Raw genomic sequence first — 20,278 nt, 5'->3', positions numbered from 1 at the left:
TCTAGAAGCAGTGCATGTATTAAGCATTAAGGTTTGCTCTTCAGAGTTTATTTCAACACCAGAGCTTAAAAGCAGCTCAGAAAGCACTTGGTTGTCAAGCTGTTGACACTACAGAATTGCTGTACTAGTTATTTTATGGTAATTACATAGCAAAGATCCGGTGTCTTTATTAAAAAGCCACTCCCATTTCATGAGTAACAGGAACTGCTTGCTCCAAACAAAAACGCAAATCCATTCCCTGGGAAGAATTGTGAATGCTTAGAAAGACTTTGCTTGAAAGGTAAACATTTGCTATTCCATGTCAAAAATACAAAAGCTAACAAATACAAGGAAACAGTAAAAGAAAAATCAAGATGAGAAGTGAAAAAATACACACTTCCTATCTGTTTAAGCAAAGGCAGCAGCGTAGTAATGCTGCCAGGGTACTCTGAACTAACAGACTGGAACTGGTGACCACTTGAAAACTGACTGATTCCATCTCCTCCTTCTGTTTCAACATACACAGGTAGCCAGCCAGCCACTGCTTGGCTATGTATTACTCCAGCAGCACCGTTCCTCTCCACAAGCTAACTAAAGAGACATCAGTAGTTCAGTATTTCATAAGTTTCAACTATGAAATTCCTCATGCAGGAGAGAAAAAAAAAAAAAAAAAAAAAAAAACAAACCACTAAAATCCTGGCAACTGGCAGTCACAAGGAAAAGCAGTTTCCTTCCACTTCAAGCATGGACAGAGTTTAACACAGTAAGTAAACAATGAATCTAGCTTATCATTGCTGCTTTTGCTAATCCAATATACAACTGCTCTCCCAAGAGTCCAAAGTAGTAGAAACACATACACACACACACACAAAAAAAGCAGAAACAATACTCCTGAAGGAAAAAGAATAATTTCAAATGAAGACAGATATACATAGAAAAGAAATAGAGAAATGGTGTTTGCATGCTACTTCAAGTATCAGACATCAAAACAGCTCATTAACAGGCATACACATTTGTAGGACAGGTAATGGCATCTATTCTTTACGTGCACATGTCTGGCGCCAGAATAAAGGTGCCCTTGTTATCACCTCTTTCAGGTGCCAACAGGGACTATTCTATGTGTTTTCTTCCCCTTCCCCAACAGGTCTACATGTTTTCTTGGCAATAGACAGTTGTAAACAAATTGCCCATCAAAACAGCCAGCTTCCTTTACCATCTCAACAAAAAGGATGAAGCATTACATGCAAACAGCCACACTCTCACTCCTAGAATTGCGTATTTCTGGTCAAATCTCATTTAAAGACTTTCAAGGCTGCTACAGAGAGTGAGTGAATGCAGCTCTCATTTCAAGTCAGTGAGGGATGTTCCAACATATCTTCCCTAACTGTGTGTGAAAATCCCACCTACATACAACACCGATTACTCCAGGGCACGGCTGAGATCAGGCAAGTGGATCCCATTGCAGCTACTCCTGATTAACTAACTGCTGTCAATCTGCTCCTCAGCAGCTGCCATAAAGTACACATTTTTTTCATATCAGGTTTGAAAGCTGCAGTTCCAGAGTAATTTTCAAACTAAAATCCAAGGAGTTTTCTTATTACCTTTTTGTTTGAAAGTATCTCAGATGCACTTCTAATTATACTTAAAATGCTTACTTGGTATTTCAAAAACCTTCACATCTACCAGCTTTACTCATCCAGTTGTAGACCCATGTGGAATTTGATGCTTACTCAAATCCAGCAAGCTGACTTCAAAAAGAATGTAAAGAGATCTCTCATGGCCAAAACCATCTATGAACGTTGATGCAACTCTTCAAAGTGACTTTATCTGTGGCCCAGTTCCCTAAAGGTAGCATGAATTTTGGTTTTAAGCATGTGGCATGAATATAGGACCATTCAGTGAACGCTCATTTTGAAGTTTCTGTTTTTACATAAATGCATAAGCATTAATGCAATGTTTAAAAATGCAATCTAAAAAGATGAGGTAATACAGAACTTAGATTCAGCAGCAAAGTAATTACAATATAGCAAAAGCTGTAGGTCAAAAAAACCTCTCTAAAATTCAACACCTTAACACTGCAGTACGTACCTCCAGTTAATCTTAAGACTCCATTTTGCATTTCTTTACCTTTTGAATTCAATTGTTTAGCCTGAGTTCTTCCTGAAAACAAAGTATTTCTGTTGAATTTAGGTTTACATTCCACAGAATATTGCTTGCCAGAAACATGTCTCTAACACACAGTGTAGAACAGAATTGCTAATACTAGATGACGTTAAACAAATGGCAACTCTCCCACTATGCGGCAATTAAAATTGATAAGAAGCCCGTGTTCTTCAGGACTTCTTTTCAAGTCTAACAGTAAGCTCTGGAATTTCCAGCCACTGAAGGTTTTTGTGACTTTGCTTTTTATGAATGCACAATCTAAGGAGATAAGCGCTTTTGTGCACTTGGCTGGTGTTTGCCCATGAACAAGGCTGTTGACTGGGGGTTTATTGCTGTGAAAGATGCCAACAGCACCCCAAGGACAGACTGGGACATTCCAGCACTTGTCAGAGGTGCCAATGCCCCCCTAAATCTAACACCACTGTGATTTCACAGAGACACAACAGTGCTGATAACAGCTTTAGATTTGGATGCCAGGGGAGAGAGCAGTCAGACTGTGTTATTCACTACAACTAGAACAAACAGCCTACAACTTCACTTCAACTTCTGGGTCAGGGAGGAAGAAGGATCAAACCTTATCTATGATACAACTGTCGGTCAGTCCCTGAGGCCACTGCATTAACACATACCCTGGAGTGCTGAAAGCAAAGTGCTCTACGGTACAAGTGCAGCGTCAGGGCAGGGTAAACTCAGTGGTACAGGTTGGCTACCTATTCGTTTTGTCATTTTACCTTAGAGCCATGAATATTCCCACAGTACTAGATGCTATAAAGACATACAGGGCGTGAAGATCCCTGCTGTGCAAGATTAGGCTACAGTACATAGCGGTGATGTATACCCAGTTAGGTGTAGCCACTATCCCTGTCACACTTGGTGCTAATTTTGGTCCCAACACCAGCTAGAATTGTTAGTGCCCACCTATGCTAATAAGCCCTCGCCCTCAGTTGCTAAGGCAGGCGCAACGCTGCACTGTCACAGCCATCTAGCCTTTGGGCCAGAACCAACTCACACCCTGCCAGCTGGCACAAGTGCAGGGTTGTATATATATTCCCTCTACCTTCATGCTTAACAAAGCTTCTCCAGCCTGACCTAGCAGTCACAGCCCGATTATAATCCACATATAAGTCTAGGAGAGCAGTAGAGACACATCTTTTCAAACCATCTAGACTAGCAGAATGTTTCTTACAGATATGAAGTGGAGAGAAAGCTACAGCCTGTAAATCTCATTGTTTCATTCAGGTCCGCAGGGTGTCGACAGAGCTAGTCTCTTCCTCTTTTGTGAGCAAAGGGATAGGAAGCAGCCAGTAAAGACGAACTGGAGATGTTGTGAGGAAGAAGCAAACTTACAGGCAGTTCTTATTGCTTAGTGTCTAGACTATTTTTTTCCATTTCTTTCCATGTATTCAAACTTACTTAAGCTCATTAAGAAGTCACATTTACACTTTGGGAATGAAAACATACCTTGTCTGGCTTTCCCATAGCTATTTATCTTCCTTGTATTGCAATAGCAACACTTTTCCTACAAGTCTCATGTAAAAACCACTTCATTCTTCCTTACATTTATTATAAAATAAATGGGATTACAGGGAAACATGAAGAAACTACTTTCACCACCATCTCTCCTAACTATATAGGAAAACCACTTACTGAAAGCAGAGCTCAATAACTAAATATCTTTTAAAAGACATGCACTGTAATACAAGTTTTATTTTACAAGGTAGGTGCTAATCTCAGTGGTGCAGCCAAATTTTATTCTGGTTAATCGTTTTGCATCCATGAGGCACTTTACTCCTACTGATTTAATTTTTGCCTTCAGTTCCTGTCCTAAATGCGCACAATCTTCCCATGGTGGCTAAAGCGCAGCAGAATACAAAGTCTCTTCTACATACCATATGGCTTGAGCATTTGGGAGGGGTGAGGAGCAGGCAAAAAGGCACCATATAAAAAGGACAATGACACTGAAGTCTGCTAAACAAATGTGATGAGAGAGAGACACAGAGAGGAGAGAGACTGCAATTCCAATGAACACACAGAGTACCAGCAACCAGACAGAAGCATCAGCAGATTATTTTTGTTATGGGAGGGCAGAGGAAACCAAAGATACATAGAGCTGTTATTTTCCTAACATCACAAGACTGCTTTCCTCCCTTCCTTCTGAAACAGCATTTGTTCTGAAGCCAGGTGCAACCAGTACAACTAACAGCTAGTGGCAGTTGATGGATTGGATCAAGCTCCCTATTACTGCGTTTTAGATCATTAAGTAAACTATTTTGAATGAAGCTGTACTGATTCTTTTTTTCCTCTAAACAGGTGGCAATTGAAACACAAGCAGCTCATAAAAATATACCTTTTAACAGAGGAGATATAATTAATAAAAACGAACAGAAGTCACAATTAAATAATTGTTTTAACACTTAAGATCACTTGAACTACCACCAAACAGGGTAAAACTTGAGTTTAATCTTATGCTTTGAGCTCCCATTTGTAGAAAAAGGCAGAATGATCGCCTCAATCGCCATTATATCAATTTTTATAAAGTGTTTGGTAATACTGAATTATGTACATGTATGTGTACACCTAGCTGTGCATACAAACACATTTTGGAACATGATGTAACTTACTGCACACTGGAGATCTACCTGACAAAGAACTAGAACAAAAATCCATTGTTATTTCTTGATTCAGCTGTGGCAACTAACTTTTTCTTTTATGAAGTATCTGATTGACATTTTTGCCTTTGTCTCCCTAAGTTTTCATTGATAAAAATATCAATTCAACATTGGCAATCAGCAGTTAAAAACAATCTACAAAGTTTCAGTGTGGAAAGGAGGAATTAGAAAATTAAAATCCAATTAATATTCTAAATTCTTTATACTCTTTCAAACCAAACCAAAAATTACTTAAAAATACTCAGAACATGCCTTTGTGGATTTATTATTTCCAAAAAAAAACCCACAGAAAGGAAAAGAGATTACTAAGCAGTAATCAGAGCTCTTAGAAATACATAAATTACATGTACAATCCAGCCACTGTAGATATACAGGCACCCCAACCTTAAGCTGCAGCTTCGTAGTATTTGGCAAGTAAGCCCACATGGTGTTCTCTCTACTCAAGACACAAGTATATCTGATGAAAGGTTTATCTTTCCCTTCAACTCTCTATCAAATACAGAATTCAGTGCAAACAAATTCTTTCGGGAAAGAAAGTAGACACAGCCGAACTTCAGCATCTCAGAAGCCTTCAGCTGACAGTAGACAACATCATTAACCATTGTTAGAAATGGTTCTTGATAAACACTTTCAACCAGCAACTTTCACATACCAAGTCCTACCCACAGGCAAAAATCCTTCACACCAACAGTAACTGCAGAACTGCTCAGTGAAGTAGCATATAAGCTCTAAAGATAGGTGCAACAAGAGAGAACTTGCCAAAGGTAAGGACACTGCTGCAGGTCACTATTTGACAGGTCATAAAAAAGGAGACATTAAGATAATTAGGTATGTTGAATTCTCGTGAATTTTGACAGCAGAAGGATACTTCATTTCTGCAGTCTCACCGAAGATCTTAACATAGTGCATTAATTCATGCCCTACAGAAAGATTACTGTGTTCTTTGATCTCTTTTGGCTTCACACAAATGACCTTGAGAATTATTGAGAAGACCTGAGTTTATCTGCCATGGAGCATCATATAAGTGCATGCCACCACATATGTGACAACCAGGCAGTACCTGGTTGAAGCAGCTCCTGCACATAGGTGTATCTCAGCTGGAGAAGGACCAGCCACCAGCAAGTCAAAGGTCATGTCAATTAACCCTTGTGACTGAGCAAAAGGCATAGCAATTTTGTCACCTGTTCACCTATTACAACATAACTATTGATGCTGGGTAACCTGTCTTGATGATCCCAATAACCAGCTGAATTTCAGGGACACAATCACTACTGTTAATACCATAAAGATGGCTGATGGACTAACAGAAAGCCTGAAAGACCCTCATAAAATTAGTCACATGCCATGAGGAAACAAGTACAGCTTATAAAATAACCTGCTGGTAAAATGAGACTCAAATGCTGAGAGACACAGAATGCCCTTCTTACAGATTTTCAAGGGCATGGCTATCACCTATCACTTGTGAATGAGATCATTCAGCTCTGTTGAGTCCCAGATAGGTTAACATCTCCTTTCATAACAAAACTAGAAAGTTCTTGCAAAAAAAAAAAAAAAAAAACAAACAACCTGTCAACCCTGAGATACAGGAGAATCTAGTCAACAACATGCTGTATCGTAGGTCTTATGAAGAGGAGTACCAGAAAAGGGGTGGTAAGTAAACAGAACATTAAAAAAAAAAACCCAAACAACAAAACAAACAAAAAACCCCCACAACTGAGAAAGGAGAAAAAAAAAGAAAAAGAAAAAAAAAAAAGAAAAAAAAAAGAGAGAGATAAGCACTCTGGAGGATTACAGAAATGAAGCAAACTATTTCTGTAACTCTGCCCAAGATCCAGGCATCTGATACTTGATACCAAGGATAATAAACTAGGCCATTTTCAAAAAGCTGGGAAACTACTTTAAGATGGAAAAAGCCAAAGTAGAAAACAGTAGTGAACACTGCAGACCCAGCTTCATGCACATGACCAGATGGAGATCTCTAATGATCAAGATGCTTTCTAAACCTTCTCATAGTGAGACAAAGGTATAGATCCACTTCTTGAGAGATACCCAACACAAGGTCTTTGCTTCAGCAACAAGGCTGTCACTGCTGAGAATTACGATGCCAAGAGAGTAAACAGAAAGGAGACATTTCCTTTGAAGCCCTGATATAACTGTCACTTTTCTTAGCTATGTGAGAAGAGCCACCCACCCCACCACAACCTGCTAGATCTTCATCAGCTACTCACTGTTAAATCAGCCTGTAAATTCAGATATGGTGGATTCAACTAACAATCTACAATATGTAATATTTCACCCCAAAGATCTTTCCCAGTTTCAACTGGCAGAACAACCTGCATGGGAAAGAAGCAGTTCTTGTTACCACAGCAGCAATGCATTGCAAAGTCTTAAAATTTGACTCCATCTTGCTGTAAGGATCTATTAGAGGAATCACCTAAACAGCACATATCCTTTGTGTATCCAGACAGCTAAAGCCCCCAAAGTCAAAGGAATCTGGCCATCACAGGTAGCACAAAGGCCAGAAGATTAACTGCAGAGATGCCATCAACAGGAAAGAAGGTGACATGTCTAACAAACCTATTCTCAAAAAACTCATGGCAGGTTTGGATTGAACTAATGTGAAAGGAGCAAAGGTACTTCAGAGGAAGAAACATAAAGGCTGGGAACAGAAAGAGAGCTAAACCTCCAGCTTACACACACACACACCAAATACAAGAGAATCAAGTGCCACAAGGTTAAGAAATTATCCAGCTCCCAGGATCTGCACATATTCCTTTCACAGTGTGAATGCAGAAACCTGGATGTCTATTCCACAGCAGGATCAACTACACCTAGATAAACCCTGATAAATATTCATCTAGCCTGCGCTTAAAGACTTCATTGCTCCACTATCCCTCCCCTGTGACAGGAGAAATTCAGATTATGCTTTAAAGACCATTACTTCTTATCTAATTCATCTGAACATGAAGAACAGATTTTTTTTTTTCTCTGACCTAGGGCAGTCTTTTTTTGAAGACTTCAAGTCATCCACCTTCCACAGTATCATGTTTCCTAGTCCTTGGGTGTCTTTTATTCTCCCCCAGACATCTGGGTTTTCTTCAGTTGGTCTACACCTTTGCTGAAATACAGTAGTCACAGTTTCCATTTCCTAGCCACACAGTACCAATTTCATCAACAAACCATGATCATAAGCTATGAAGAGCTGTCTTCAATGAACGGAACTATGAAGGCATACAACTAACATAACCATGTAAGACTCAAGATATCTGTGCCTGTCATACTTTGCGTACTACTGAAACATGTAGCTCAGACTGTTTAGCTCTAGGATGATGACCTATTGACATAGAAAACATCAGATGAGCAGGCTTATTTTGCGTGAAGTGATGAGATAATCCATTATCAATACTTTCTGGGTCACAGAAAAGGCAACAGCATATAATCACTTGAAGTTTACTCACACTACAGATAAAGCAATACACATTTATTTACTCACTGCCAGTTTGACTACATTTCAGTGTCCTCTAAGACAGGAGTGAAAAATAAATCAGATAATCTCAACTAGATCTACTTAGGAAGAATATGGAGGGGGGGTAGGGAGTGGAATTAAGAACTGTTTGCCAAAGTTTGTGAAGGACAGATAAAGCCTTTGTTCTACAAAATACAAACACCACTGATTCTTAACACGATCAGTACAGGGTGTTCTCTTTTTTTGAAGCCACAGGATGGAAGATCTTTCCTCTTGTCTCTTTGCCCTGCCTCCATTGCCCTGTACAGATAAGTGGGCAGAGGCATCTGAAGGGTGTAAGAATGAGATGAGCAGCAGCAACTGTTTCCTGCATACATTCTCCTTTGCTCTGCTTGACAACATCCTTACAGGAGATAAGAGCTGAAGTAAAGGGGCCTAATTTGTACTGTGGTGCACTTGAGGGTTATTGTGAAAAAGAAGAGTCTAGGCCAATTCCAGCCCATTTTCAGACAATGCAGTTTCACTGGGAAGGAGATAGCTGCTGTAGGAACAAACATTATTTGAAAGGAGCTCCTTACTTCACAGAAGGAAGACACTTTCACTACAAAGACTGCAGCCTTTTTTGTACTAGGGATGAGCAAGGATTCTGTACTTTGCCACCAGTACCATGCCTCTGCTATCAAACCTAGTGTCTTTGGAGATATTCCAGTGAAGCAACCTGATGGATGATTTACATTCCGTTCTCGAACTGTAATCCAATTTTCTTCTCTATCCAGACCATGCAAATTTATGTAATATTAACACTGCTATGAAACTACATTGTTAAAAATTGAAAAAAAGTTAAAGGCATCCCCAAGACTCCAGAGACTACAGTTGCAGAGGAGGCTAGTAACTTCCGAGCACTGGAGTTATATATATCCAAGCTAGTGCAATCTTCTTGCGCCAGTCCAAGACTTCTGCCTGAAAGTAAGCAGCCTATTGCAAGTGCAGCCACTCTTTGGTCTGAACAGAGAGGACAAGTCTGTGTTCTTGCCCAGTCTAGAACACAAGCAAGTAGGGAAGGACAAAGGGAGGACCATTTATTTTTAGAAATCTACAACAAAACTACCAGTAAGATGGTGAAAAACCTGGGTATATATGTAATTTAGCGTATTTACTACAGGCAAAAAACAACAGCCATATGGACAAAGTAGAAGTTCATACAGAATTAGCACTGTAAAATGTTCAGTCTTTCAGAAAAAAATACCTTATTTTAAACAAAATAAATTTAACTAAGTTCTACCCATCCTGTGAACGATGCCTAGCAAGTAATTTTAATTGCCCTAATTTTGGAGATTTGCATACAAGTCTTTGTTTTACTAGTTGGTCCTTACCTTTTATCTCTACTAGTTGCTCCCACTGGAAAGCAAATATCTATTCGCATAGTGAAGTTCAACACATGATGATCTTTTCTTGCAGAATCAAAACAGGTAGTACTTCTGCAAATGTATTATACTTCCCTATTACTGCAGAAGAAAATGTATGCTCTCTTTTTTTCCAGTGTTAGAGTAAAGCTAATGGATAATAAAGGCCACAACTTGTTAGGATAAACAAAGATAAAGATTTTCTACTGTTTCTCAATCTTAGTTCACCAAGAACAGTATATTTCTCATTTGAATCAAGGCCTAGTGAAGTTATACAATACTTAACTTTTTAAGTATACCAATTTTTAAATAACCCCAGCAGAAGAAGGCACACAAAATAAAAAGGATTTTATAGTTAGGAGTAAAACCTTTCAGTTTTCTGTTACAAATATGACAAAATCATATTGTCAGATGACATACCATAAGTCCACTGGCATTAGCAAAACATGCAAGAGATTTATGTTCCTATTGAAAAATTTCATATGAAATTCAAAGATCAGGATCAGTATTTGCAGAAGAAACTTAAAAGGATGCAGAATCCCTGTCCTAGCTTTATTTTGGCTTTGGTTAACATTTTTCATAAAATATTAAAACATCGCATAGATTGTGAAGAACATATGAGAAGAACTAAAAAGATCTACTCCAGGCACATCGCTAGAAATATCTGAAGGTCACCTGATAATTTTCAGTATAATTTCCTATTAAATTCCTATTTTGGTAGTTTATAGCTTTTAAATGGTTAAAATTCCAAGGCTGCAGTTTTAGTGTTTGATGTATTCCTTGCATGAAGTCCCATACAGGAACACACCTTTTCCTAAACTCAAAAATGATTCAGCTTTGAGAAAATGTGTGTTCATTAATTTACACCACTAAAGCAGTTCAGAAAAAAAACTTGCTCATCATAGTCATTGTCCTAAGCTTTAAGAAATCATTGGCTCCCCCTGTGCCTATGTATTTTTTATTGTAATTTTCCCAGGTTCTAAGTTTTCTGTTGTGAAGTGTGGGTGTTAAGGAAGGAAACTGCCATTTAAGAAGTGTGGGACAGTACTTCAGTACTTTTGGTTTCTGAGGGTTTTTGTTGTTTTGGGATGGTTAAAAAAAAAAATATATTTACACTATCTATATACTTACCCAGACCCTGCTTTGCACTCTCTGCAATTTCTTACAGCTCCCTGAACATAGGGAACAGCTGTTACTTTACTATTCTGTACTGTGAATGAGGAAAAGAGGAAGATGAAAATCCAAACGTCCTCAAAAATTGATCATGCCAGACAAGGAAAAAGTTCACACCAAGCACCTCCCTAGCCTCCAAGTGTGCACAAACTGGTGGCCAAAGAAATCTACTTGATTTAGAGCAGCTTTAGAATTTCCAATTTAAAAAAAAAAAAATCACTGTCTAAAAACATATAGCAAAATAAATATATAAAGCATTGGACGCTCCCTATTATTAAAAAATCCATATATATATATACACACACACACTGCTACCATAGTAGAAGCTTGCAAATACATATGCTCTCCCATTATCATTACCGGCATTATAATGGTTCTCAAGGCCATTATGCCAGATGAAGCATGACTGCATGAGGAGAGCTAGTACCTTACCTAAAAACTCACTAAGCTACACATTCTTCTTCTGTAGCTCAGCCTACTCATCAGGCTTATTGGCAACTGGCAACTTTCCAATGTGTTTGAAACTTGTGTTGGACCTCTTGGTGGCAGGCAGAAAAAAACGTGTCCCCAACAAGACACTATTTTACATCTGGAACTGAATGAGCAACTGTTTGCAGCTTTTGTGTTCAGCCACTAATACACATTAAACAATCTATTAACACACAAAATTAATGGGACGTTGCCAAGTTTAAAGTCAGAAAAGCACTGTGCCTGTGCATAGTTCCCCACAGCATATGTTGGCACTGTTGTTTATAACACATCCAGCACACACATGTTTGGAGCTCTGCCTAATTAGTTCACTGCAATTGAATCTCAACTCTAGCCTTAGTTCAGCTGCAATGAAAATTTTGAAAGAGATCTATCTACGCAGCCGTGCATGTTTTTACCCTGGCACTTGAAGAGCCAGGGTAAGGAAGTGTGCCAGAATTGCCCAACCAACCATTCGACAGATATATAGACATGCGAATACTGCACTTACTGGTTTTCTTAAGATCATTCATGTGCAACTTTTAAAGGCAGAATAATTCTTTTCCTGGAGGAAAGCAAACACCAAAGGAGGACTTGAAATATTATACTGGAAGGATGATAGGAAAAGAGAGAAGGCCTATCCCCAGGAAAGCCTGCCCAAATTTAACACATTTATAACTTCTACATGCATTCCACAGAGTTGCTTCTCCACTGCATGCAATGCAACCTGTCCCCACTGGGCATTAGTGTTCAGAAGTTTACAGCATTCTGCTTCCATCAGTTATTTGAAAACCTAAACACCAGTACAATTACAGTTTGCCCCCACAGAACTCGCTCTCCTCATGTAGCTTCTGTGTCTGCCTGCAGACTATAGGTCAAGATGATACTCAAGGCTTTTTCCAAGTAACTGACCATATCACACCATGCATTTCAGAACTGACACTGAATTTTCATAATTATTGCTAGAGATACTGTGTGCCTTCAAAAGGCATTTTAATTAGAAGATGCCCAGCTTTTCACCTCCTTTCACCTTCAACAATCAAAATACATTTCCACAATCATTTTCACAGAGCAATCATTTAATGCAACAAATGATGCAGAGATGGTGGTTTAGTCAAAGTGACTTCCAGGCACTAACTACCAGTAGTTGACATTGAGAGGATCTGGTTTCCGATTCTGCTTTTCTTTCTGATGACAGTCAATTACTAAGTAACTTGACTATTTTTTAGGTTTGGATTTTTGGTTTGGGTTTTTTTTTCATTTTTAGTCAATTTGGCAGTTACTAGTATCTGTGTTTCTTACACTGAGAACTTCTACTGTCCCAGTGGGAGAGAAAAATAGGGACCTCTCCTGAACTGTAACTATGCTGTCACTCTTGAGGTCTTCTTGACACAGACTTGGACTGATGTCAGTCACAGGACAGCTAGACAAGAAAAAAATGAAACTTCAGTCAAGTTACAGATTGGGAAACATCACACAAGGCAAGAGCGGAAAGCTGTATCCTGGCCAACCCAAACAGTACCTCAATCACACAAGTCACAAAGAAGCAACTGCATGCTGTATTGTAGCTAAGGGGCTGCACTGTGGCACACAGCAAGGAAGGAGGGAGCAGCAAAACCTTCAAGTCACATCTCCACTTCACCTGTATCCAAAATCTGCCAAGACTCAAAACTCCAGTATCTGGCTGACCATCAAACAGGCTGACCCTGCCACAGCAACTCCTAAACATGAACGCACTGTCTTGCGTTGTTACCAAGCATATTGATAGATGCACAGTGCGAGGTTGTGATGACGTCCACCCTGCTGCAAATCAAATAGCTAGACTATGGAATAGGGCCAGGGGGGTGGGAGGGTGGAGAAAATAATCTACAAATATCACCTTGTTTCCACTTCATTTCCCCCCAGTTCTAGTCCTCCTTGAACATGTGCGCAACCTCAAACACCTATATAAGCCACTGCACAGCTGTAACACATCATGCTTTTAAAAACATGAAGTGACAAAGTAACAGATTCCTACTACTACAACTGTATCTAGCACGAAGGGATGGGAGTACCAGGCTTCAGTACTACAATAAATGCTGGTTGCAAGCAACAGGAGCTCATAGACAGAAATCATATAGAAATGAAACAAGCATTAGTTCACATCAGCTTCTGCATGACATGAAGCATAACCTCTCTCTCTCAAATATGCCAAAACGAGGGGGCCAATTTGACCTCAACTAAACTGCCTCAGTCTTGACTAAACCTGGGCCTTCCTGCAATTGACTGTAGCAGAAAGAATGTGACTGTGACCAAGTTATTTTTCTTTCCTTCCACTTAGAAAAGCCGTGCTTATTTTGGAAGATTTAAGTCTTCTTTTTAAGATAGAAGTCAATAATCTGAAAGTCTGACTCCAAGCCACAAAAATCTCTAAACATTTGTGTTCAAAACATAGTACTTTGTATGTTTTGCCCCTTTTTTCATTCAGTCTGAAAGAAAACTTAGCCATTTATGAGCACATGCATACACTAATCATTTAATGGACTTTTTTCCTCAACAGTTTACAAACCAAGCATGAACCAGTAGGCTTGATGTATGTTTGTAGTACACTTGGAAACATGACAAAAATAGGATTTTAAATTGGGAGTTATGCTTCTTCCTCACAGTGTTGTATGTAAACAGCACGACGTAAACACTGCGTTGCCTTTAATAATTGATTGCTCTAAGTCCTGATACAAATGCAACTGGAATATTTTATCTACCCTTGCTTCTTATCTTTGCATGCATACGCATGCAGCCACACTTCTGATAGTTCCCCTGTTCCTAGATAGCAGTCTCCCAAATCTCAACCACCAGCCAGTCCAGGCTCATGTAAACATCTTGGGGTTTGAACAAACTCAACAAAAATCATCGCTGATTAAACCAATCATATAGAAAGGCAAAGTAAAGTGAACCAGGTACAGGCATGCAAAGGTAAGATAGATGTTGATTACCTTTTGTGGCAGCAAAGGAGAGCTGCCATACCTGCGGGAACAGACCAATGGTCCATCAGCTTCCAAATTGTTTCCTCTGGTAATGACCAACGCTTCAAAGAACGTGAGGAGTCAACATGCAATGCACATTGCCAAAAGTCATTAATTGCCGTACCGAGAGTAAGAGAAATCACCAGAAAGCTCATAACTTAAGTTTCTTCAGGCACATTTTAAGACGCTTGATTTCAAACTGTTTAAAGAAGGTGAGAAGAAGCTCCTCCCTCAAGCACTTAAATTTAAATATTTTTTTTAATACCTGAAGACTTCACTTATTCTTTATAGTCATTTCCAACAACGGGACAGAGTTTCAGGATTTCAGCAGGCCACTATGAAGACAGAATTTAAGCTTTTTTTAATCTCTCCACCTCTTTTCACGTAGCCTGAAAACTTCATTCATTAAGGCCACAGAACATTTCACCTCTCAAAGGCACTATCCCAAGGTGCGCTGTTATGATAAGGTGCCCTAGCTCAGAAGGTCATTGAGAACAGTGGCACCCTATCATTTCCTCACCTCTCATAGTTAAGGGGGGTTGGTGGCTCTGGCAGGACATTACCACACATGCAGCCATACCACAGGGCAAGCTCTTGCTTGCAAAATCCAAGTTTCCAGGTAAATACCAGTTCCATTCACAGAAGCCACACAGGTAAATAAATCTTCAGCTGTCAAGCACAATTTACTTGCACTGGTAGAACTAAGTGTACATGTACTATATACTTCATATATTTAAATGAAATTTGGTACAACATCAAACCAAGTAATGTAGCTGAAATAAAGGTTTCTGTCATTTCCACTAGTATTTTTAGGCAGGGTTTTTAGTGGTAAATTAATAGCTGATTTCCCATAGAGACTAGTCCCACAGCCTGTAAAAATCGATATGTGTATATATAAGATATATATATAATGAGGTACAATGATTCATTTCTTATTCTGCTCACTTAAGATGTTTATGCTTTTTGGTCTGAGCAAATAACACAAATCTCAGAAAAGACCTGAGCAGAGTTCAATTGATTTAGTCAGCAACTGTGATACCCAGTTATCCTGGAAGTTTAAAAACATCAAGAGAGAAAATATATACATTTTTCAACTGGAAAAATAGGTATTTCAGCCACCTGTTGAGAGAAATACTAATTCAAAAGTAAACAAGTTGTTGGCCTGATCTAGTACAGCAACCCTCTATTGCTGTACAAGATAGCCAGATTCCATCCTTTAGATAGGGGGTAGGCGAGGGGCTTTGCTGCACACCAAAACATATGGCAATCTAAACAATAGGAAACAAACATACCAACACAGAATCAGTGGATTAAAGTTTGGTGTTCAACTCCCCTTTCCTAAACGTTATAATATGAAACTGAGGAAAATCAGTTCTGTGTATCAGTTCTTAGCTATTCGTATTCTAGATACCACTGACTCAGATTCCTGAGCAGGAAAAGGGTGTGACAGGCAATCAGTAGATGTAACTCTTATCGCCTGATAAACAGTTTCAACAACCAGCCAGATATACAGGTCCAGAACAAGTTACATTGTCTAAATTTAATCATTTCAGCATATCATTAGGAATGCAACCACACACCGCACACAATGTAGAACAGTGCAACAGATAGAAAATTCAGAAGCCCACAGTGCTCGTTGCTTCCATCTTTGGGCTAGATCTTGGCCCATAACCTCTACTCAGCTTTGGCTTTTATGCTCTCATTTAACAGCACTCCTGTTCGTTTTCCTTCCCCTCTGAAACTTTAAGATAGTGACCAAGACCTCCCAGGCAGCTGAAAGCCCCCAAAATAAAGCAGGAAGTAGCCAGCAGAGAGTCACAAAGCAGCAACACACAAATGACATTAGTCTCTTAAGCTCATTTTGGCAGGAGATTCAACCATCAAGGTCCTCGCACGTCACCAAACTAACTTGTCAATTGCTTTTAGTAACAAACCTCTGCTCTGTAGCCACTATTAATCTACCAATACCCAGCATGTGGCTGGCAGGGCTGTACCCAAAAGAGAGCATTCCTTGGTGCAGCAGAAAGCAAACATCCCAGCAAGGTGCTTTAGGAGCTCAGAAAGCAAGGGAGTTGGAGAGGTATGAACCAAAGATCAGTAACCTAAAACATTATTTAACAGATACAGCAAGTACAGGCTTATCTCCCACAGAAACAAGGAGATGCTGGGATGGCTGAGGAAAACACAGACTCAATTCCCTCTGCTGGTAGAAATCAGAGTGAGGCTGCCTGAGAACACACACTATACATGCAGATTACCTTGCAAGAAACATACAAGGGTGTATGGTGGGTTTATTTATTTATTAATACTTATTATTATTATTATTACCCTCCTCTGACCCTTCAGAGTCCCAAGAGAAGAAATTTGCACAATGCTTAGTAAAAGGTTTGAGAATATTTACTGTTACTGTAATTCAGCATCAGAAGAGCTCTCCTGGAAGCGGGGGGCAAATGCTGGGGCTAATGCTTACACCTCAGATAACTGCGTACTGGGCGTAGAGACAGGCAATGGCAGCCTGCACACATTACAATCTCTTTCCTAAAGTAAAATTACAAAATCTTAATTCCTACAAAGATTAACAAAGGGTTAATCCACACTGCTAACACTTGTAAAAAAGAAAACAAACAAAGTTAAAATTCAGGCTAGAATCTTAGATAAAGGGGTCCAACAGGTTTTTTTCAGCATTTTCCTAGGCCCACTCTTAAGGCTTAGAGAAGATTAGTTAAGATATTGAACATTATTTATTGCCCCTTCTTCACATAATTTTTGACACCTGAAAGAGGTCAGCAATCATAAGACACGGCTGCCTAAAACTCCTTTTTAGAGAAAAAAGTAAAAAAAAAAAAACCAAAAACCACAAAACCAAAACAAAACCTAAACTCTATTCCTGAAAGTGTTTTATGTTGCTCAACCACAACTATTAGACACTTCATAATTATGGCCATTAGCTGTTTTGTCATCTAATGGCATTATCATAATGCTAAAGAGAATGGAGCCCACAATTACCCCAGCAGCTGCACACAGTCATCTCCCAATTAAATACATTCAGGTGACAGCTGTTTTCCCTCCACTAAAATAAAGTTGGTACCACTTACCTAAAGACTCCTCAAGTCACCTAAAGACTCCAGAATCCTCAAACGGAGCATATAAGCACCCAATCCTGAATTCACTTCAAATAATACTTAGAATAGCATTTAAAAACAGAATAATTAGATCATAAAGCCTGATTTTTATCAAAGTCTTTTGCCTTAAGATTTTGACCATAAAATGTCTTTATCTCTAGCTGGTATAATAACCGTGCATATACGTACGTGTATATACATACACATGTATGTGTGTGAGTGCAGAAACGCAACAGACATCACAATTCTGCCTGACCTTATTACCTACATTTAACATACACAAGTCATTCAAGGGTCACGCGAACCTTCTGCAACACCTCGATTAAAAAGCATGGATTTCTCACAGAGGCACTGGCTGAATCCTCGTGCACCACAGACCCGCCATGCGCGGGCTCAGGGCAGGTGCTGCACGCCGCATCAGGTATCATACCCAAAGCGGTTTTCAACTTGCCTGTAGCTAAGCGGCATTAACATCCTCAAAACCTTGTCATCCTCCTTCCTGTCTAAAAATAGCAGCGATGACATTTGTGCCTGAAAGGACAAGTTAGAGCAAACGGCAATAGAAGAGGCAAGGAGAAGGTGTGTCACCCCTCGCCCGTCCTCCTCCAGCAGGGCTGCGGGGCTGCGCACCTGTTTGGTCAGGAACGGATGCTGCGCAGCGAGCTGGGAAATGGGGAGTCACTGCATTAAAAACTACCGAAGACACTCTTACCTAGTTAATTCCCACACTCAGAGTGAAGAAGTTATTTCAACTCCCAGGGTAAACTTCTGAAGAAATCTGCCTCGAGCCCGCTCCTGCTCTAGCTGACACATACACCCAAGAGCTCCTGAACAGAAATACAGCATTTCTGTTTAAAATAAGAGAAACTTCCTCCCAGAGAGTGACTTTTTTGTTGCTGTTTTGCTTCACGCCCGTTCAAAAACGCCTCAGGGAGAGGTCTCTGCAAGCCGTTCGAGCCTGGAGCACCGGGCCTGCCCGGAGAGCTCCGCGGCAGCGGGACGGCCAGGGGTGCCGCGCTCCCGCCTCCGCTGCCAGGCCGGGCCCCGCCAGGCGAGGCGGGGAGGGGGCACGGCGGCACCGCCGGAGCTGCCGCCACACGCTTCGGGGACGGCGGGCAGGCGTGCGGGGCAGCACCCTGAGAGAGCCCCTCGCACCGGGAGCCGGTTTTCCCGCGCCGGGCCGCCGCGGCTGACAGGACAAGCCGCTGTAACGGGAGCCCGGCACGGAGCAGGTGAGCCCGGCGGGGAGCGGGCGGGTACTCACACGGTGAAGTGGTACACGAAGCACTTCCAGCCCGTGGGCCGCTCCAAGAAGTTGTAGACCCTGCCCTGGACGCTGCTGCGGCTCAGCAGGGGCTTGCGGAGGCTGTAGATGGAGACGCGGGGATCGAGGCTGACGGGCGGCCGCGGGCAGTCAGCGTTCACCACCACCACCTCGCTCCTCAGGCGCAGCGGCCGCTCCCGCTCCGGCTGCGGGCTGCAGCCCGCCGGCGGCTGCCTGCCCTGGGCGGCGGAGAGCGGGGCGTAGTGGGCGTTGGGGGTGCTCTCGGCCAACTCCAGCGCCGAGGGCTTCTTGCTAGGCGTCATGCTGCCTTTCCTGGGCAGCGACAGCCGGCCCAGGCTCCGGCTTTTCTGCTCGCCCGGCGGGGAGCTGGAGGACATCGCTGGGGCAGCTGGGGGAGGCCGGCCGGCGGTGCGGTGCGGTGCGAGAGCTGCGCTGCCCCGGGGAGCTGCGGGCCGGCGCCGGGCGCCCTCTCCCGCCGCCGCCGCTGGCCCCGCCCTCTCAGAGGCGGCTCCTGGCCGGGAAAGGTGAGGGGAAGCCGCGGCGGGGCGGGCCCGGCCTGGCCTGCAGTGCTGGGGCCGCCTGCCGGGAGGCGCTGCGGGAGCCGCGCTTACCTCTGCGGGGGAACCGGGGCGGCCCCTCAGCCCCCCTCCGCCACTTGCCTCACGGCCCGGCCCGTGAGCCCCGGCTGGAGTCGGGACCCCCTCTCCTCATGGCTGACCTCGGCCGGCGCCACCTACGCGCTGGTCACCGACGTGGCCGCAGGAGCTTGTAGGGTCAGCGCCCCAGGCGGCCAGCAGGCTTTCCCGCCTTTTCAGCCCACCCGACATCTGTGGGGACGAAGCGCTCCGGTGTTCCCTAGGCCTGTGGCTTTAGCTCCTGGATTACAACCCCTTACCTGAGATTTACAACCTTCAGGGCCTGCTGCTCCCTCCCTTTTCGATGAATTTCAGCGTCTGGGAGCAGCAGACTTGGGATCCTCCAGAAGGCTCTTTTTAATACAACTAATGAGTAAGGGTCTGGCCAACACGCCTTGCAGTGAACGCTGCACCCTGGTATTACTTTAACATAAGGGAACAAATAAGTGAGAAATTGGGCAAATCGTACAGTTCTGCAGACTTGCAATGCAAGTTGTTTTTCTCACCAACACCAGAAACTTTTTGTCCTTGTGGATGGGTGCGTGTGTTTGGCCATTAATAACATTATTTTGAGAGCTTGGATAACTTTCCTGTATAGTGGAATAAATTATGACATACTTAACTGCAGTGTGAATCAATTTGTCATGGTTTTTTGCACCAATTAGTTAACAATTTCTATTCCCAGAGCAAAAGAGAAGAGTGCTTTTGGGAGTGCTGGTTTTTTTTTCTTGTAGCCCAAAATAGAACAGAACTAGTAAGAGCTATGTTGAGTTCATGGTTGATACTGGTACTTCGACAAGAATGTTGTGGGAAGATAAGGTGCTAAATAAAGTTAAACAAAAACAACCCTGCTAATTACAGTTCCATTCAAATGTCAGGCTGTACATGTGCTAGGGGAACTGGGCAAGATCCT

General features: G+C 41.7%; 1 protein-coding gene across 5 annotated transcripts in view; it reads right to left on the bottom strand.

Moving 5' to 3' along the window:
- Nucleotides 1-19,108, bottom strand: part of KCNQ1 (potassium voltage-gated channel subfamily Q member 1) — a 367,457-nt gene extending 348,349 nt beyond the window's left edge. For 4 of the 5 annotated variants that reach the window (XM_080405255.1, XM_080405256.1, XM_080405257.1 and 1 more), the window contains exon 1: nt 18,710-19,108. In XM_080405255.1, the coding sequence (XP_080261381.1) occupies nt 18,710-19,107 (398 nt within the window). In that variant the 5' untranslated portion in view covers nt 19,108. Of the gene's footprint in view, nt 1-7,517; nt 18,690-18,709 lie in introns of those variants that run through there. The other variant, XM_080405260.1, reaches the window with a different exon arrangement.
- Nucleotides 19,109-20,278: the final 1,170 nt, after the last annotated feature.

The sequence above is a fragment of the Falco punctatus genome (assembly GCF_963210335.1).
Source record: "Falco punctatus genome assembly, chromosome: 10".
Lineage (NCBI taxonomy): Eukaryota > Metazoa > Chordata > Aves > Falconiformes > Falconidae > Falco > Falco punctatus.
This window is presented reverse-complemented; position numbering and strand designations above follow the sequence as displayed.